Below are 21,773 nucleotides of genomic sequence, written 5' to 3' on the forward strand. Positions count from 1 at the left end.
AAAGGAAAAAAAAAAAAAAAAAGAAAAAAGAAACAGAGAAGAAAAAGAAGGAAAAATAGCAGAAAAACTAGAAACGAATACGAGTGAACAAAAGAAAAAAAAAAAAAAAAAGAGAGAAAAGAGAAGAAGCGAGGATAATAAAAAAAAAGAGGAAAGAAAAAGAGAAAGAAACGAGACGAGAAGAAAGAAGCTGGACCATTGTCCGTCGTTTCCACGACAAAGCTGGCGCTTTCGAACGATGAGAAAACGTTGCACGTGCGAGAGCGGTATCGACGTCTGCGCCGCGGAATGGCGTAGCATACGTCAACGATGACGACGACCACGACCACGCCGACTACAGCTATGACTACAGCTATGACTGCAACTACGACCACGACCACGACCACAACCACGGCGACGAGAACGACGACAACATCGTCGTCGTTGTCGTTGTCGTCGTCGTCGTGGTTGGCGACGCGAGGTGAGCTTCGGTTGCACGGGCGCGCGCGGCTATCGATCTGCGAACCCACGCTTCCGTTTCTCCTCCTGTCCTCTGCCGCGCCTCACCCTTCTGCAACTGCAGCTGCAGCTGCAGCACCACCAGCACCAGCACCAGCAGCTTCGCGACCCAACCCTCGCAGCGCTGATACTTCAGCCCCTACCTTCCTCTCTCTGTCTCTCTCGTTCTTTTTATCTACCTGTCTCTCTCTCTCTCTCTCTCTCCGACTTTTCCTTTTCATCTGTCTCTCCCTTGCACTCGCGCGTTCGCCGTTCGCCGTTCTCCGTTCTCCGTTTCCAGCACAGCGTTTCCTTTCGCGCTCTTTGCCCCCTCCCCCCCCTCCCCCGCCCCCTCTCTTTTCTTTCTTTCTCTCTCTCTTTCCTCCCTTTCGCTGTTTCCAACTTTCTGATTCTTTCTTTCTGCACGGTCCGTTCCATGCGCGCCTATAGCCCGCCCGTTTTAAAGGGTAGGTGTTCCTCTTTCTTTTCTTCGACCACCCATCCTCTACTTCCCACCCCCACCTCTTTCTCTTCCGCTCTCGCCCTTCCACCTACCCCCCTCTCTCCACCGTTCGCCGCGATTCTTTCGTTCGTTCGTTCTTTCTTTCTTTCTTTCCATCTTCGAGCTGGTATTCTCCGGCCCACGCGCACCCAGAGTTCCAGTTATGTGAATAATGAAGGGCTTAGAAGTCGAATAATTAATATCTCTTTAAGCGGCGTCGTTGAACGGATCTCCGGCCCGCGCCGTACCGCGTTTGTTTTAATGGACCGTCTTCGCCAAGACGTTTTAGCCTTCCCTTTATAAATCATTAAAGAGATGATTAACCGTGGCAGAATCTTCTGTGCGAATTTCACATGTTTTCTTTCTCCCGCTCGCCTTTTTCTTTTTCTTTTTTTTTTTTTTTTTTTTTTTTTTTTTTTTTTTATTTTACACTGCTCGCTCATTCTCTTCTCCTTATATCCCTTTCCCTTTCTCGGTCTCTGCGAGAAACTACGTTTAAACATAACTCGAGCTTGCTCGTCTCTTCCATTCTCAGATGAAAAACATCCCCCTCCGCCCTCCCCACCATCGTGGAAACAATGAATCGCCAGAAATTTAAATAACGTCGTTCCTCGCGACGACACGACGCGACCAACTTATTATTCCCCTCTATCCTGCCGTATTATGTACCGCGTTTAAGCTACATCTCTCTGTTGTGCCACTTTCCGTGCGTTACGTTTTAATTGCAAACCGGGGATATACCCCGTTTCAACTTCAGCCAGTCCGCTGCTTCACGATATTACGCACCATCGAGTGAAATTATTTCGAAACTTTATTACACGCAAAATTGACCTAAATGTCATATACATTTCGTACGTATGTATCACCGTTTTTGCCTCGCCCAAACGATTTATAACAACGTAGCGTAGTTATTTAACACAATGTATCGCTAAACAACCACTTTGACAGTAATTAATAATATTCTTATTCGAAATCAAAGGTGAAACAAGCCTCTGAATTTTCTTCGTAATATTCCCGACAGTTCATATTTTCCTGAAAGCAGAGTAGAGCTTCTATAACTTCTACACCGTCGTGAAACGTTTACCTACTTACGAGTAGTACCTATTACTATAATCTTATCGTATCGTGACGTCTATAAGGTCGATGATCTTTCAATGACTGGTGACATACGTGCACCGATGGCAAGGGGACTCGGCCTCGTATCGCGTTTCCCCGATCACGTGAATAATTACACGGCAATTATTCCAGAATCATCGCGACAGATATTCGACGAGCAAGGAGAGATGCTCGTTAACGAAACCATCCGTGACTAACGCGATTACACTGACGTTGCAAATACAGTTCGATCGAAGATTCGGTTAAAGCGAGATATTATTTCCACACACGTTTGCTTCAGTCGACACACACCAAGAGTGAATGAAATTTTTCCAAATAAAAAAATTCTAATTATTGAACCGTTACGAAATTCCAATTTACTCAACACTAGTTTATCAAAAATTTAAGTTGAAGTTGCACACGAACAATACAATGTTACATTTTCGTTTCGTTAAGCGAGAGGACAATACTTGGCATTCGACAAATACCGGAGAAGTGAAATAATTGCGTGCTCGGATATACACGGTATAACGATCTGGGCACTCGTAGCCATAAGCACGGTGATCCAGAATCCGTTTAATCATCGTCATTTAGGTGGAAACTGGCTCGGTCAACTAGTTTGGTAGAAAGTTCGACAGCAACCGGATGGTAACCACGCGATCATAATAGCGCGATAAGTATGAATCGGAGGAGCGATCACGGGCGAACGATAGACGTGGATCGATTTCGTAACGACAACCTTCGAACCCGTTCGACGGCTCTGAAAACACGGCGACCAAGAGAGGACGAACGCGACTGCCCTGGTTCAACGCCGTTCACTGGCAGACTCGAGTCGTTGCTTTGGCTTTCACTCGCGAGAAGAAAACGAAAAAAAAAAATACGAGAAACGCCGTCGATGACAAAGTCAATAAAAAATTCCTCCTTTGGCTATCGAAAGTATACCAAAAGAACAAAACTTTTCGGTTTTTACAATCAGATTTTAACAGGTTCAGATAGTTATTCTGCTCAGGATCCTGTGTTCTCAATCTCGAGGATATGTTTACACGAATAATAGGAGTGTTGTTGGAAACGATCGCACGTTTCTCATTTCATCAATTAAAACATTGATCCACGTTGCTATCGTCAATAAAAATATTTGGAAATCTCCTTGTGACCCTAAAAACGAGTAATTAAACGAATGGAGATTCCGAGATAAGGTCATCCTTCGAATAAAGAAGGGAAAGAAATCTCGTCCATCTTTGTTCCGCGAATAGAATCGATAGACGACGAGAGATGGACAATTACTGTCGCAAGTAACAGCGACGATATAATGGTACCTCCGCGAAGAGAAGCCGGCTTGCTTGCGAAACAACGCAATTTATTTTTCCATCGAACGAAATTACTTAATTTCCTGAACATCGTTCCCGAAACGTTCGCCACGTTTCGTTAATAAGCCGTCGTTATTAGAGACGCCTTCTTCTTCTCCGCGGCGCGAGAGAAACACGATGAAATCATCGTTATCGGTTCGTAGCTCTCGGATCGAACGACACGCGGAAAGCACGCGATTATTTGATTTTATTAACCGTCAACGATCTGACTAATGCCATGAAATTATTGCTCGGGTCGAGGGTCGAAGCCGTGTTGCGAAATCGATGAACAATTGTTCTTCCTCTGTCGTTTCTATTGCAACATCGTTCCCTCGAAACAGCTATCCGAAATTTTTGATTTATTTCCGTCCAACCGTTTCATTCCTTTGCAATGTGTAATGAAATATTTAACCGTGACTTCGCTTTAACTGACAATCGGAGTCTGAATTTCATCTTGATCGAATAAAAGAATCGACTATTCGGCTGTAATTGACGTCACCGTGTCGAATATATTAAAACTGAATTTACTATATTTGAAATTCGTCTGTTATGTATTCCTCTGAATTTCAGATAATTTTCAGCCGCACAATTAACTTTATAAATATGCTCGTGACAAACATTTGTGGAGCAGCTGTTCAATTCAGATCAAAATTTTATTTCGTCAATTTTTGAAAAGTTATCCAGTGTCCTTTGCCCTAGTATCGTTGAAAACAATACTCCCGCGTTACTTGGAAGCTCGAAAAACGGCACAACTTTCGAGAACGATATTGCGGATGTCACTAATTACGATAAATGTACTAATTATAATGTCACTTTATGATAAATATATCGCTAGAGTTTATCAGATATCTCACTTAACAAGCTATTGTATATCTTGAGAGCCTTTGTATATTATATATATATCAGACGATAAAATATACGAGATAGTGCCTTCGATTATTGAAAAGAGCGCGATCCAATTAGTCGAAGAACGGTATATTTTAGACGATTAGGAACTTTGTAACACAGTTACACGGCCAAGATTGAAATTTATTCGAGTAATTTTCGCTCAGCGCACTATTGTTACTCCAATATCGTGAAATTTTATTGAACATAGTTCACTTCTAAATAGACGCAAACACTTTGACCCGGAGCATTATACACGTATGTACGAGAAGCGTTCGCTAACCCACTGTTTATGTTAATATCTCGCTCATATATTTGCCAATAATTCCTGCAACCTCAAATTTCTTTCGGAATAACAGAATCAACCCTGCTCGAACACTATGTAATGTAGAATATGCGAATGTGCAATGGCCAGGGAAGTATATTAAATTTCGTACTCTCGTACGACTGCGAAAGTTTGATAGAATGAAAATGAAACGCGAAACCTGATAAAATAGCGGTTTATTGGAGAATAAATTTTGCAGCCGCTATACGCGAACTAATTACGAACTGGGGGAACGATCGCCCGATGGTTATTCTGTATGCGAGAAAATAGGCAAAAAATACAGAATGGTATTAGTTTCCCGTTCAGATTACGTTTTCAAGAAAATAGGACTCGGTACAGTCAATTAGCTGGGAACGTGCGTACATTGGAAATTTTCAAATTTAATTTCCTCGAGAACGAGAAGCTTCGAACGGAGAACCATTGTTCTCGTAATTATTTTCGTAGAATTATCCATTTCTACCCAATTTCACGTGCAGTCTTGCAAATTTCCAAACTTTAAGTACGGATATAAATTGTCACACGAAAAAACATTACTTCGTACTTTCAATTCTTTTTTTTTTTTTTTTTTAATTAAATCACTGACCATCAAATCAACTATTCGCACGTCAAGAAGACAAACAAGCACGCGGGCAAATCGAGATAACAGACAGAGAAATTCAAAACTGTAGAAACGGGCACGACAGACGTCGGGGCGAAATTTTGTTTCCTCGTCATCGCGAAGCAGGACATTACCAGCCGACGTTACGGGCGTTCTTCTTACGAAGCCTTTGCGCAACCCGCTCTTACGTGGGTACTTTCGCTTTGCATAATTTACTCGCCGCGTTTCGATCGTGTATTCGTATTCGGGACGGCTATGACTCTCGCGACATCGTCTACTCGCTTTTGAAACCGTCCCTGTCCTTTGGCTATTTCCAACCGAACACGCGTTTTCCCTGCGCTTCGTGGAAACCGCGCCTTCGTCACACTCCTACGAAACGATTTCTGTGAAACTTGCCAAGATACGCTGCTGCTGCCCGCCTGCCTCTCTCCACACTCTCTCTCGTGCGCTCTCTCTCTCTCTCTCTCTCTCTCTCTCTCTCTCTCTCTCTCTCTCTCTGGTTAGTGTCTTCGACGTCTCCGAGTCGATAAAGTTCCGCAGTTTGAACAAGAGACTCGTGGCTGCGAGCTTTGATCGTTCATTTGAAGTTTCATTAGCGATCACTCTCGGCGCTTCGTGTTCGCTCTCCGTGACCAACACGCGGCAACACTTCCACCGCGTGTTGGATGTTTGTTGTTCGAGCGCGATTAAGCCCGGTTAAAAGTAGAATTAGCACAGCGAGCTGATTTAGCCGACATTCCCGTAGAAATTCCGTGAAATTCGTTCGCTTTCATAAAGATTTTCGTAGAATTTTTTTAATTTACTTTATGCTCCGCAGAAATTTGACAACCAGCCGCATCCTCAGGACTAGTATTTTTTTATCGTGAGTTTATTATTATTATTTTTTTTTTTTCGTACACTCTTCGCTTTGGTATAACGAAGACGTATCGTGTATCATTCTCATGGACGATTTTTGAAAAGTAAAACTCGCGTATCGTGCTGCGACACGCTTGGCGAATCTGTGCTTTCCAGCGTGTATTTGTATTCGGTACGGCGCGCGGTTCGCGACATCGTAAAAGCAGTTTTGAAACGTTTCGGAGTATCCTTGCTGCCGGTTTCTAACCGATTTCCTCTTTTTTTTCTTTCTTTCTTTCCTCTCTTTCGGTCGCTTTGGGATATTTCTAACAGTGTAGAAAAATTATAAAACATTTCACGACAGTCCTCTTCGAAGTTAACTTTGAAATACTCAATTTTACGGAACTGAATCAAAACGCAAATATATTTCGTTCTTCAAATGTTCTAATAACGTTCTATTGGCACGTCAATACCGAAAATTAATTGATAAAGCCAATTGATCGAATCGATTTAACTCACGTTAACCGAAATTCAATTACTTCCAAGATCAAGAGGACTGATATATTATATATATATATATACATACATATAACGATCGTAGGTTATTCGGCAAAATCGTCGTTCACTGTAAACCTTCGGTTAACGATCATTTGCCGTGCGCACACGCCCGTGAATCGATACATATTTACGCAGGACGTTTCGACGTTATCTAGTTGGCCGATCATTTCGGAAGCCACATCAATCACGCAGCCCAATGTTTGAGATCAATTCTAGCAATCTTGCGCGATAACGGAATCGAATAATCGACGGTGACGAACATGTTTCTCGCGTTTGTACGAGACAATTTACTAGCCGTTTATTGGGCCATTAAAGTCGGAGAATGTTACGCGCGCGCGCGAAATTCGAAACGAGAATTTTACGAATGGCTCCCCGATGACGTAACTTGGCCGCGACGAGCGGACGCGAGCCGCGTAAATGAAATTAACTTGCGACCGTAAGTAAGCACCGTGCAAATAATGTAAAACGACGTCTGGCTGCCGCGCGGCGAATTCCACCGGGGAACTTTCGCGCTGAAATTCGTATATTGAAATTATGAAAGCGCCGCAAATTGGGATTTTGGCCGCGCGGTGCGAACGCGGCTGTGTCCATCGCGGGACACGAATCAAGAATGTTCCATCTTTCTCGTCTCTTTTTTTCCCTTCCCTTTCCTTCCTTATCCTTTTCTCTTCTCCACGGTCCCGCATGTTTGACAACGTTGAGCAAAATTTGCTCGTCGTGTTAGCGATCGTTAACGCGGCATCGCCGTGTACGGATTCTCGGGCGCGCGTTGTCCGACGACGAACCTCCTAATCTACTGCCAGTGAAACTCAACGTGCAAAGTGAACGGCCGGGTGCGCGCCGCGAATCAACCAACCTCCCCCGCCTCCCTCGCCGCCCCCGCCGCGGCTGACTGGAAATTCTGCAGGTTCGCGAACTTCGAATGTGCGAAAAGTACACGTTACGTAAGCCGAGTTTATCGTCCGTTCTCTCAAGAAGCTGAAGTCCCTGCCGAACCGGAATATTCCTACGCTTATTACAGGAGTTAACGCTCACTCTCGGATTACCCGCAAATCCTTCGATTACTCCCGACCGAGGTTAAAAGTCGAACTTCTCGCAGGCGGAATTTCTCGTTAAACTCGAAACTGGTTTTCGTTGAAGAATGTCGTAAAAATTCTAGAGTACGAGAGAATTGCTCATTGCCTCGTATGAAACAATATCATTCCGGCAAAGGTACTCCGCGACTCCGCCTACTAACTATTTCTTACTTAAGAACGAAAAAAAAAAAAAGAAAAGAAAAAAACACGCACACACTCTACTTTCGAGTTTAAGTACTAGTAGGCACGGAGCGCATTATTCTCGAAAGGACGTTATGTAAACTCGGCGATTCCATGGGTCCCGGCGTACAACGGTTCTCCGACACGAGCGGAATTAGAAAATTCACGTTAGGCCATCACGAACCGGCCCGTACCGTACGCGTGATTCTTTTTCCTTAAGATCGTACACAATCGTCGTGGGAACGTGTTTCTGTAACACGTGTGTACGCGTACACACAGGGCATGGGCACATTCTCACACATGGGCACACAGACAGACACACGTACACGCATACAGACTGATCGTAACGGAGCTTTTTCGTTACCTTTTATGCTCCCGGACGAGGTATGGGGCGTCTGCGGTGCGTGCGAGGTCAGAGGTAACGGCGAGCCCGAGGAGGTCGCGGAGTGTTCCAACTTGGAACTCACCGCGCTCCACATCTCGAACATGTTGAACGCCGTGGTGATGGCCTTTAGTCACTTCCAGGCTGCTACTCCCGTAGGTCACCCGGCACCCTTTACAAGCCCGGCGTAACATCCGCTGCGGCGGCTCCGCGACGCCACCCGCGAGAGAGCACGTCTCTTCGTCCAGCCAGACGGCTGCCCTTCCCAGCTGTTATTCCACTTCCAATGCTTACTATCTAATGCTCTCCTGGCTCACCACCTGTCACTCGATTATCTTCTCTACCAGTAGTACAGTAGTACAGTCGACTGTCGTTTCCTTGATTACTCTCTCTTTCTCTCTCTCTCTCTCTCTCTCTCTCTCTCTCTTTCTCTGTGTATTATCGTAACACGTTGTTGTACTATGTGCACCACCAACGATCTTTCCCCGGAACTTGGACACGAATTTCATTCACTTCGTACGATCGAACGTGTCGTGTTTCTACTGTCGTGTTACTTCACTCCCCTCTTCAAGGTTTCTCGACTGCTCTCGATGCTGAATATATTGTCGAATCGATGATCGTTAACAAAACTATGTCTCCTAGCGACACTTTTCTCTCTTCCCTACTTGCCTACTGATTACTTATTAAGCTCGATATATTATTCCTTACGCACTTACGACGAACGGCACTGAAACCCGTTTCTTTTTTTTTTTTTTTTTTTTTTTTTTTTTTTTTTTTTCTTCTTCTTTTGCACCCTCTTTCTCCCTCGTCGGAGATGTAAAAACACTGTTACTATACGTATTTGTATACGCGCGTGTATATCTATATATATATATTGGTGTATGTACTACAGAGAGATGTATCACACTATACCGGTATGACGAACCGATTCCAAGCGTGCAAACAACGCAACGCGCGTCCTCTCTCCCTCTTTTTCACCGGTATTACGTCAACACCGTGTCCATCGTCATCGTCCACTTCCGTCTCCACCTCCTCTTCCGCCTCCGCCACGCCACCCCGACTCGCCCTACGCCACTGCGTGACACGGTTTACCGCGTATCACCTTTCTACTGTTATTAGTATCGTCAGCACCTTGGCTAATGAACGTCCTGCCGCGACCAGCCGGCCAGCCTTAATCGCCGCCAAGTCGAAGCACACCACCGAGCGCACGACTGCTGCACGTCGTGATCGTCGACGTTACGATCGTCTCGTCCCTTGCTTTCCTCGTCGCTTTCGTTGCCGGCACCTCGCGTGACATGGCGCCACGGGGCCTCTTCTCTTTCTCTCTCACCTTCCAAGATCGTCGATCTGCAAACAGTCTCGCGGTCAGCATCTTTGCCAACTCCTTCGTGTCGTTGCTCGTCGTTTCGCTCGCTGCTGTTCGCTTTCACATTTTTTTATTTTTTTTTTATTTTTTTGCTACACTCGCGAAAATTTGCCACCACCTCTGTGGGGGGAAAAAAAAACCTTTGAAGAAATTCGCTTTTGGGGGAAATCCGGGTTCCACGGAAACAAAGAAAGGTTGAAGAACGACGTTTCATTTTTTTGCAAGTGACAAGATTCGATTCTGCGAGACGATCTCTCGAGAATTTCAGACATTTCACGCACGCACGTACACAGTTGTCGTTCCGTATCTCGTTCTGCGAGTGTTGCACGCGCGCGAAGGAAATTGAACGAAAGTGTAACCGAAGCGACACGGAACACGATGAAAGACAACAATCACACGAGCCACGTGTCACGAGATAAGTAAAAAGAGAGTATAACGCGAGAAGAGAAGAGGTGTAAGAAGATAGGATAAACCAGAGAGGCGACACGCACGTGTTTCGAGAGACGGGGTATCGTGTTCGGCACACGTTGACGTGTTCGTCTACTCGCATATGCGCCCGTGCACTTGTCACACGAACACTCGACACCGTTAAATCGCGAATTTAATTAACGCGTTGCATCCCGTTACGACGAGACACTGCTCGGCGCGGGGCAAAAGAGAAAAGGAAACGGCAAAAGCGTTTTGCTCGCCTCGCCTCGCCTCGCCTCGGATCGGATCGATCGTCTTTCGGTCGTTCGCGTCGCTTCGGAAATACCAACTATATATCTACGATCGAGAACTCCATCGAAATTCCCAAAGAGGAACGACGAAATTCTTCGTCGTTCGTTGTCCAAACGTCCCGAGGGACGAATGCTCTGGAAAATTTCGAAGAGAGAAGAACGGAATTGAAATCAGCAACCGTTATGCACAGCTTTTCGTCTTTCACGTTTTGCACGAGAAACATCTCTCGACGTTCTCGGCTGATGAATAAAAATTCCAAGAAGGGAAATAGAACCGAAATCTTCGTCGTCGAAAAAACAGGGTAGAGAAAGAACTTGCTAGCGGAAGTTTCCAAGGGAGAAAAATAAAATCGAAATCAGCGTCTGCAACCGTTTGTATGTATTTTTATATTAGTTAAAAAAAAAGAGAGAAACGCTCCGCTGTCTTGGTTAAACTCTATTAAAATTCCAAGAAGAACCAGAAAGTTTCTCGTCACCGAGGAACAATCAAATTACTCCGAGAAAGTAAAAGGAGTAAGAGTTCTTCGAAAAGAAATCTCGACGAGAACCAAAACGACGGAATTGTGGAGGGGAAGAAGGAAGGAGGGCGTCGCGTAACCGCGGAACGTGGTCGATCGGTCACGACTTGACACGAAAATTCAGACATGTGCGCATCGATCGTGCATTTCCGTACACGGGCTGTTCCCCTTTAATCCTGCCGCGTTGCAAGTACGAGAGAGCTCGTGTCGAGGGGAACCGCACTTTGCTATCGAGCGAACCTCGCAACCGAGCGACCACCAGCCGAGCCTGCCTTGCCTTGCCTTGCCTACCCAACCCACCTAACCACCCACCCGCCTATATACGTTTCTATCCATACGCGTCTATACATAGAGACGTGTGCACACAGGGAAGGACGGCAGCGCATCCAGCGACCGCCTATTCCGGCTGCTTTCATACCGCGCTTCGCACGGAGGCCTGTGCGTGTTTCTTCTCTAGGACATGTGCCATGTGCCCACAACACTCGCGACTCTACTCGCTGTGTGTACACCTCCCTTGCGTCGCCACGCGCGCGCGCGTCTAACACGTGTGCATGCGACGAGAATAAACGTCTGCCTGCACATGTACGTGTGGTTCTCTTTTTTCTCTTTTGTGTGTACACACCTGCGTATAGAGAGCATGTACACGTTGTGGAAAGAGAGAGACTGCCGTGTACATGCAAGGTGCTCGTCATTTACGCGGCGCGGTGGATACGGTAAGGCCGAGGTATGTATACACAAGGCAGATATATAGGTGATACACAGTGCGGCCGTGTAATGAACTGTGTCACCGTGATTCGCAGGGCAACGGGGATGTGCACGTGTGTGACGACGCGGCTGTCGTACACGGCAACGGCGTTACGCAATAACCTGCGCGACGAAAGCGCGCGCGAAAAAAAAATCGCGATTCCCTTATGTGCGTGCACGCGCGACTGTCCCTAACACGTAAACACACGACCGGCCGCGGAGTGCACACTGGAGTGCTCTAATGAACCGTATCGCTACTATATTTAGTGCACCGGTAAACACGCCGCCACGCTAATCCGTAGACGCTGCACGCACTTCTATCATTGTATAATCGTGCAAAAAACATTACGTACGTACGTGCGTGTGTACCGCGTTCGACGTATATATGTATATATATACGTTTCGGTGCACACAGAGACGTACATATGTATATACTATATATACATACATATGTAGTACGGTAGTTTCGTTCGTGCGCCGTTCTGCAGCGTATCTCCTACGCGTATGTAGAGGCAAGTGTATATACGTACGTATAGGCGAGTGTTCGCACACAGAGACGCAGGGAGAACCCCGTTGCACGGTTGCAACCACGACCTACACACCGAGGCGAATAGCAAACCCGCTATTATATATGGTTTGCGGCGGAGAACGGGTAGAGAGAGGAGAAAAAAGACGAGACGATGCATAGAGGCTGCTAGGTCGGATGGAGAGAGACAGAGCCGGGGGAGGAAGAGAGCTAGGTAGACACGGTGGGAAAGAAGGAAGAAAGGAAGAACGGAAGGAACGAGGGAGAGATAAAGAGGGAGACGATGTACCGTAGTACGGGCTACATTCTGTCGGCCCCACTAGCCCACTGACTCGATGCACTCCTCGTTTCTTCTTTCCCTCTCCTCTGCACACTCTCTTCTTCCCTCTTTCCTCGCTCTATTCTCCGCGCGGCTAGCGGGCCTTCTCGTTCGCCACGCGTCCCGTCCCCAACATGCACTTTTATACAGTGTGTGCGCGCGTGCGTGCGTGCGTGCGTGCGTGTATGTGTGTACATAACTCTACACACACGCCGACACATGTACACATCTGTGCACACCACCACTCCATCCCACCGATATACCGTCTCTCCGCCGGTGTTGCTCGAGTTCCGTGCCGGTGTGCTGCGCCTACCGATGAAATGGGGTGATAATGAACCGTTAACCCCTTTCGCGACTCGCTGCGCGCCGGTTCGCGGTTTTTTCCACGAATATCTCTGCGCTACGCTTATCGGATGTTTCTGTTTTGTTTCGTTTTCTCTCTGCGGGATCGTCCGCGCCTGCGTTTCGATCTAGTGAGAATCTTTCGAGAATTTCTTTCTTTTTTTCATCGACACGCAGCTTTCACTTTCTTTTTGGAGTTTCTCCTCTCGAACATTATCTACGGTTTCCGTGTTGTAACGCGACGCCGTGGCAAATTATTTTTCTAATTCCATTACTCGTCACCTGCTAAAACACCGCAGAGTTACTTGGTCGTACGTTATAGACATGACGCGAGACTCTCCTTTAATCCGTGTCCAATCAGTTGTAACTACCATTCTATCTCGAATCGTTCCCTAAATCGAATCGACGCGGCATAACCACCGGAACACATCGAACACGAGCGTAATCGCCGTCGGTGATAACGCCATCTCGACGTCTATCGCCAGTTAACGGTCCTCCAATTCATCTACACGTCCATTATCACGCGGTTAGCACGCTTACCGTGCGACAACGTGTAAACTCGCGGTCGATCTTCGTTAACTCCGACGCAGGCGAACGATGCAACGCTGTTCCGATTTTACATCGGGCAATACTACACGCGATTCCAACGCTACGTATTTTCCAATAAACGCGTCACACGTACTCCTGCAGGTTGCGTGCATCCGGGATACACAATTGGAGATGTGTACAAATATTCGTACGATCGAAATAACATTGTTGGCGAAATTTTACAAGGGTCGCCGAAGTTTATAAGAACGATCGAACACGAACGACGTAAGGGTACCAGGAAGATCGGCAACGTAGAGACGTTAAAATGATCGAACGGGACACACGATCTATATCTACGTACCACGATGCGACTCCGTGTCACTATACTATTCGATAGATTTATACATCTTTAACGAATGCATGCGACGGGGTAAAACCCTGCCATTAGCCAGGGCTCGAGATTTAGGTCAGGTTTGGGTTACACGGTGAAAATTAACTCCCACTTTTGAATTCCAGCGTAGATAAGCGATAACGTATCGCTCTGATTTAACACACCTTTAGGGTTTATTAGTTTCAACGCTAAAACTTCCAGGCCAATTCTGTTTCTCTCCTAGGAGAATCGTTCATTTATTCGCTATTAAGAAAATTATTCCTCGAGATCGTCATTTCTCGCTTGCATCGTCGCAGTGATACAAATAACCAGCTGACTGACGTGTTATTTTTCAAACGACGCGCCGCGTGCAGAAATCGAAAAAACGCGGGTCGAAGCTAGAGTAAAGCGGTCGACGCGTTCCTGCGGCACTTGGTAAACTATAGCCCGAGCCCGGCCGCAGTACGTGTGTATCCCCGATGCACGCGTGTGTCTGTGAATTACTTTCGCCCCGGGGGGCATCGCATCTTATTTAGGTCGTGTACACCGAGCGTATACTTTGGTTCTGGCACAAGCGTGCCGGCGTTATTACGGCATCGCCGCCGCCGCCGCTGCTGCTGCACATCGATAGACGCAGGTGATTTGCTCGTGCACACGCTGCACCGCGTTCGAACCCACCAGTTTTGTCATTGCGTTTCACCGGCTAAGACGGATAACGACTTTTCAAGGTGATACCTCGATCGAGATCACCGAACAGGTGACTCGATCGTAAACGATCGGTCGGGACGTCGGCTGATCGATTGCAACTTTGTGAATCGACAACGTTTCGAGACGATGTTCGTGTTATAAAGAAATAAATGGGGATTTATTTGGAATTTTTATTACGCGTTGATGAATAAATTCTCTGGCACGAAGTTTGTGCAATTGAGAGAGCAATTAGATTGGAAAAAATTTCGAAGGAAATTGTGAAAAATTTGACAAACCCGACAGTGGAAAAGTGACTTTACGTTTTGTGATCGAGGTGGTATAATCATTGGGATTGCCCGAATGCAGATATCCGATCGATTAATCGGTTCCTTGGTAATTTGGGACAATTATTACGAGATCGGTAGGTGGATTCCAACACTTACAAACGACGATGCGCGCATTCATTCGGATGAATAATAGACCCGACGATAGTAATTTCCGATCACACGTGGGTTGCCGAACACCTGAGGGGAATTTTATTAACGTCCAAGCGACGTGCAAGCGCAACTTGATCCCCGACTGATCAATTTTTCAAACTTTAATCGCGACGATCAAACCACCGGAGTTCGATGAGTGCAATCTCTGAGCATTCGGGCGAATTTGCGTCTCGTCGTCGAGTTTTTCGACACGATCGTTACACCCGCGCGCAACTAAACACCGGATAACGATCGAGGATCAGCGATTATTATGCGATTCGAGAATCAGAACTGACGTTGAAACGTTGTTACGCACTCCAACTCTCCGACTCGAACAACGCTAAACCGAAAGTTTAATAGTTTAATCGCTCGTATTGAAAGATAATTACAGGCAATTTGGCAGGAGTGGTTGAAAATGGGCGTGCACTTCTACAGACCTCTTTCAAATTCTTCCTCCTCCCCTTTTTTTTCCGCGGTAGGAAACATTTCGATCATCCGCGAACGTACCTCCGTTTTATAACGAGCGCTTTAAACTCGCTGGAAACTTATTATCGTGTCGCAGATTGCGGGAGAAAGAGACTAGAGAAAGTAATTTTTCAAAAAATTCTTCGTCGAACGGAGAGATCTAGCTGTTTACGCTTCGATGGAAAGTGACAGCCAGGTCGAGACCAGTATCATCCCATCGCGAGAGGTATGCATGCACGTCGACGAGGAGAGTTTCGATTGCATTACCCGTTCGCGGACCATCTTTCTTCCGTTTCACGCCGCGACACGTGGGCATTTCCGCTTGCATCACGGCAGACGTCGTTAGAGATAAGGAAATTACGAGTGTCCGCGGGGGTCTAATGCGCTCGAGAATCGTGCCTCCTTAATTACTCGGATGCACGTGGCTTTTTACATCGAGGACTTTCATTGAAAAGTCAACGACACCGCGGCCCGCGTAACAAGTGGGCCACCAATATTTATTGGAAACGTAAAAGCGGCTGACGTCCGACCAATTAAAAACACCTTAGGAAGAAACTATTTTGATTATGATTGCGATTTAATTTTCTACACGGCCGGTCGACGGGCAAGAATGTTACGCGTCCGGTATTTTAACATTGCGGAATGTAGTTCGGAATAATCAGGGTATCAATTACCCGATAAACTTTATATAGGTTTACAGTTTTCAGAATTAATAACGCCCAACCTGCGTCAGATATATTCAGAATCTGTTATCCTGAAGATATCTACATTTCCAGATTAATTTAATTAAAAACGGACAGATGGAGACCCGAAGGGGAAAATCACGATGTTTCAAGCTCAACTATTTTCGGACATTTGCAGATAACTTTTTAATTTTGTATCACACTCCAGTTTAACCGTCTTTTGCTAAATTTGATTCAAGCCGATCTCTGACGATCCTCGTTGAAACAAATTATACATTAAATTATACGTTAATATTTGCAAAGACTGAGAAACTGACTGAATTAAAATGCATCTCGATTAATTTTAATCTCCTATTTACAGACGCGACGACCTGGTTAACGGGTAAAGAAACACACAACCAAACTGAATAACGGGATATAACCGTGATCTGGGGGTCCGCCACGTAATTGCGAAAGGACTCTGACGAATCTTTAAAAAATCTAAAATCCACAGTTTCTCGAAATTAGTGAAAATTCCAAGAAAAGAAATTCACAGTGCAGCGGAGAGCTCCGTTACGATCCGGGGTGATTTTTCGTCGTCAGAGATCGCAGTCTTCGAACGAAGAGGAAAGCGGCGTGGTATCGCGCGTAATCCGAGTGCGTGTCAGCGACGAAAATCGAGATGAGAACCCGCGCTTTCCCGTTCGCCTGCGTGCGTTGCCAACGGGCAGCGCACGCGCGAGCAACTACGCTGTGCCACGCACGCACGCACGCACGCACGATGCACGCACGCACACATCGGCCGATCGGCCGCGAGCGTATCGCCCCGCGCGCGCAACGTAGGTATTACTTAATAATATCCATAACCGGGAGGTAAATGGGAGAGTGTGGGCGGGATGGGAGGAAGGAAAAGACGGCGCGAGCAGGAGAGCGAGAAGGAGCGAAACACTCGCGAACCAGAGAAGGCGCGTCGTCGCGAGCCAGAGAAAGACGAGGCGAGAAAACAGGGGAACATTCACAGTCGTATGAAAGGAGCGCGCGTCGTCGAGCGTTCGGCAGAAAATGAATCACGAGAGATCGTCGTACACGGATCGACGTGTGTAAGAAAAGAAAAAAGAAAAAAATCAGGAGGGTGGGTGGAGGGCGAGTGGAAATTACGTACTGGGAAAGAGGTAGGTTTACGTGAGAAGGAACGGACTGAGTCGATGGAAAATGAAAAGTGGCACGGTAAACAACCGTGCGGAGACGGTAGAGATATCTCACAAAGCGAGCACCACTACCATCGAGATAGCTTCTCCGATCGTTACCTAGTGAATGTAATCGATGCTAAAAATACGATCGAAAACGTCACTTGCATCTCGATCGCGGTGTCCCAAATACCACGAAAAATTTCCGAACGAAAAACGAACCTCCCCTTGCGCGTGGCAATATATATATATATATATATATATATCATTACATATATCGAAGTGTCTCTCGGGATCGAGCGAAACGACGAGTCGTTTGGAGAATAAACACGCAAAATCGTGAAAACCCACCACTTGTACACGAGCTGTCCTCCAGAGGAGACGACGTCCGATAGCAGACTTCCCGATACTTTTTGTCGATGGTAAAAAAAAATCACCAGGTTGTCGATGAGCGGCGACGCCGCGTTATCACAGAAATGCAACCCTGTCACAATAGCGGTGTGTGTGTCGAGGCCGATGTGTGTCTCGACGCATCGTTCACTTTCACTGGTGAACCGGCCACGGGGATACACCGGGAACTACACACGCTTTTCGCGACGAAGGGGGTGAGAGAGTATTCTCTTTCTTTCTTTCTCTCTCTCTCTCTCTCTCTCTCCGCGCTGAGAAACGTCGATACTTTTTTTTTCCCCCGCCACTCGCGGCGAGTCGCACTGTGTCCGATAACGGGGCTAGTGTAACCGTTCGTTACGCTTCCCGAAAGGATCCGCCAACGATCTTCTTTCTTCCCTCTGACCGACGATGCTCGACGATGGTTGTCGTCGTGTTGCGACCGGGGCGTCGACTGACACTCGCGGACAGTCACGACCCCATCCCAGCGACTTTCCACGCACGAGGATCGCTGAGAACGCGATCGAACCGAGCCGACAAAGGGGATGACTCCGTTGTCTCGCGTGCCATCGGTTCTCCACGATCCACTTCGCCGATTTCCGCTTCAACCCCCTTGTGTCGCCGTCGTCCAATTTATAGATACGGTGTACGCGTATATCCCGTGTCACTCACCACTCGCGGATCTCCAACCAACCCCCTTATACCCCTCTTTTTTTTTTCCCTCTCGTTAGACTCCTTGTACGTACGTCTACATTCGAAATTCTTACTTTTCCTTAATCCAACGTTACTCTACTACGATATATATCTATGCGTGCATCGTGTGTATGCACGCGTAGGCACGATGTTTTAAAGCACTCGATTCGATCGTATTCGATATACTGCTACTTCGACATACTACGCGAGGACTGAGAGAAAAAAAGACGAAAAAAAAAAAAGAAGAGGAAAGGAAAGAAAAATCGCCGGGGTTGCACGTTCTCCAACGCACGGGAACGAACGGGACGCGTGGCCGCGTGCGGTTACATCGGGTCAGTCGCGCGACGCGAATCTCACACTTTGCACACGAACGTTATTTAAAGACCGGTAAAAAGAGCCGTGCCGTTTCTGATGTAACTGTCCCTTGAACGTGACGAACACAGTACTTGCGCTACCGTGGCTCCGGGTTGACTGGTGCGCGCCGCGCAAGACCGGAGAGAGCCAGCCCCACCGTGTGTCGCTATTGCCCTCTCGCTCGGTCCTAGCCCGTCTCCCTCCGACGGGCAGCAAAGGGAGCGAGAGAGAAAGAGAGGGAAAGCGTGAGCGCAGAGAGGCACAGCAGAGCGCGGAGGGCTCGACAGAGAGGGTACGCGAGTCGAGTGGTGGGACACCGATAGGGAGACTACAGTGTCGAAGGGGGGAGGAAGGGAGGGGGCGGGAGAATCGAAAGGGACGAGGAGGGTGAGAGTGAGGGGGAGAGAGAGAGAGAGAGAGAGAGATAGATAGAGAGAGAGAGAGAGAGAGAGACAAGAGAAAGAGAGAGTTGGCGAGGCGAGGAAATCCAGCAGAGAGTGCCGGAGGGACGAACGAACCGAGAAACTCTCTGCGCGTGTGTATATGTGTGCTATCTGTCCTTAAGAAAGGCCGACGGGGGATGAGCGAAACGATGGGGGGGAAAAAATACACTCCAGAGGAGGCAGAGGGTGGTTTTCGACCGGTTGCGGACATCAACGCTCGCGAGACGAGTGATTGTTGTAAACAGGAAAAGGGTTGGCGTAGGTCGTCCCCCTGGCCTGCTTTCGCCTTCATGTGATCGCTCGAGTTTTCCAGCACCGACTCCGCTGGTATCCGCGAGGGTAGGGAAAAAAAGAAAGAGCCGTGCGCGGGGTAGTAGCGCGACCGTTCTTTGTGAAATTCGTCGCGCGCCGCCACGTCCGAGAGTTTGAAGATGCGGTTTCGCCAACTCCATTTGCGATGGATTTTTTCTTTTTCCTTTTTTTTTTTTTTTTTTGTTCGTCAAATGCGAGCTCGTTTTAAGAATCTTTCTTTTTTTGGCTGTTGTTTTCGGGTTTAGAGGCGGAGGCAGAGAAAGTGAAAATGCCCGAGCGTGGAACAGAGACGGCGGTACAATGGAAGTGTGGATACTTAGCAGTTCAAAAGAGCGAAAAAAAGAGAGGGAGGGGGTTGAACGAGAGAAGCATCGGCAGAGTGTACGAAGAAACGAGATGCTTTTTCGCCGAGCCCGTAAACATAAAGTACCATGTAGTCACAAAAGAAAGGGAGGATTCTCAAAGGGGCGAAGCAGGTTGAGGCTAGCTCGTCTCTCTCTCTCTCTCTCTCTCTCTCTCTCTCTCTCTTATTTTTTCTTTTTTTTTTCAGCAACCGTTTTCGCTCATTACGTTTCCGTCATTACAACCATGTCACGAGCTAAGAAACTGTCGTCGCTGCAGATCCGGGACTTCTCTCCCGTTCCCGAGGATTTCCGGAAGGAAATTAATTTGCTCTCGCGCCAGGCCGTTTAATTTATAACCCTTGAACATCCCGAAATCTCGGGAGAGGAATGCGCGAGGAACGAGGCGCAATACCGCGAAAAAACAAAAAGAGAAACTTCCTCCTCTTTCTGGAAAGTTCAAATGAAAAAGAAATGGATTTCTGTCAACGTTGAAGACTCTCGCAGCTTATCATATAAAAAAAAATTCTCTCGCGATATGTATAAACGTCAGAGAAGCGTTGGAAGGAGATTGCACGTTTAAAGGAAAACAAGTGGAGCAACGTCGCAAGAAGATCGGCAGGAATATATGAAAGCGGAAACATGTACGATCGCGTGTCGAAGAGAAGAAAAATAAGGAGAGAACAACGGCATCAACTTTCGAATAACTTGAGAATCAAACGCGAGACACGTATTTAGCTGAACCAAGGGAAAAACTTCGTTGTATCTTTGATACGTTCTCTTCGAAATTTTGAAATCAATGCTACTTAATAATCAACTCCACTGCGCGTATCGTTTCCTCCGTGGTATTTTCGCGTCAAGGGTGAATGGATTTTACGTTCTTGTGCAATTTTCGTACGGCTGAAAGGCATCATCGTTTTACCGTGACGTCGTTGAAAGCGTCGCCGCCGTTCGTCCTAGCGAAAATAAAAAAAAGGAAAAGGTTTTCCCCTTCTGCCTTTCATTCGCGAAACTTACTCGACAGACGGAATCAACGATTCATCGCTGAGGAACGCGTCCCGCTTTACCTACCGGCCGGGGATGGGGAGGCGAAATCTCATTCCGAAAGTGGTAAACGGTAGTTGGCATTCGCCTACTGAAACGTTGATATTAATAAAGGGAGAAGAAGACTGAATTCTTCAAGAGCGCAAAGAGGCAGCGTCGAGGACTCGCGAAATTTCAAACAATACGCAGAGAAACGCAACAAAAATGGCCCGTTTCACGAGGCAGACGAGCAGAACAGGGGCAAGGGTGGTTCGCACGTGAAAGGAAGAAACCGTTAAAAAGGGAGGAAAGAAGCAGGAAGCTAAAGAGCCTCAGCGAGAGATCGTGCCGCGTATAGAGAGAAAAGAAGAGAAAAAAAAGAAGAGGAACTCGGAGAGAAACAGGGTCACGTTCGGGTAGGTCACTGACCCTCTTTAGGTTACCGCTATTTGTTTCACGATAAATCCGGCTGCATCTTTTCTGTCAATTGAGTCGGACTGATTGACAAGATCGGATTTTTAAAAGACAGGTTCTACTTGAGAAACGAATATTTAAATACTTTTATTGGATCTTCCTCGGACGATATCCAAAGTCCTTGACGGATCGACGAGACTTAAATCGAATTGATTGATTTTTTTTTTTTTTTTTAAGAAAAAATATTGAAGAACATCTTTGAAGAATCTGCCTCGTCTCTTTCAGATAAAAAAGAGTCGGACCCTCTTTGGGCTATCATTATCCGTTACGCATCGAGCTGATAAAACTTTGCGACTTATGAATCAGGTTGATTGATTGATATCGCGATTTTAAGAGGGTACGGCCAACTTTTTAAAGAAATAATGTTTTTAACGGATCTGTACTGTCTCCTTTCTGACAAAGGAGAGTCGCGGGATCGGAGGAAAAGTTGAATTTTCATAAAGTTCCCATTGACATCGACGGGGGGAAGAATGAAATTTCTTTGCGATTCCACACAAATTACCCCCGACGACGCAACAGAAGTTGCTCCTCAAGAGAGAGAGAGAGAGAGAGAGAACTCCGCGAGAAGCGAAAAGGCAA

The 21,773-nt window shown here is 46.7% G+C and overlaps 1 protein-coding gene across 2 annotated transcripts in view; it reads right to left on the reverse strand.

The window, feature by feature from the left end:
• LOC122531783 (probable nuclear hormone receptor HR3) overlaps positions 1-18,732 on the reverse strand; it is a 72,816-nt gene extending 54,084 nt beyond the window's left edge. The window contains exons 1-2 of one of the 2 annotated variants that reach the window (XM_043659976.1): positions 17,519-18,732; positions 8,241-9,605 (exon numbers count right to left, since the gene is read on the reverse strand). In XM_043659976.1, coding sequence (XP_043515911.1) covers positions 8,241-8,364 — 124 coding nt within the window. In that variant the 5' untranslated portion in view covers positions 8,365-9,605; positions 17,519-18,732. The remainder of the gene's footprint in view (positions 1-8,240; positions 9,606-17,518) is intronic. The other variant, XM_043659979.1, reaches the window with a different exon arrangement.
• Positions 18,733-21,773: the final 3,041 nt, after the last annotated feature.

Source organism: Frieseomelitta varia, unplaced genomic scaffold, assembly GCF_011392965.1.
Source record: "Frieseomelitta varia isolate USP_RPSP 00005682 unplaced genomic scaffold, Fvar_1.2 scaffold_416, whole genome shotgun sequence".
NCBI classification, from domain to species: domain Eukaryota; kingdom Metazoa; phylum Arthropoda; class Insecta; order Hymenoptera; family Apidae; genus Frieseomelitta; species Frieseomelitta varia.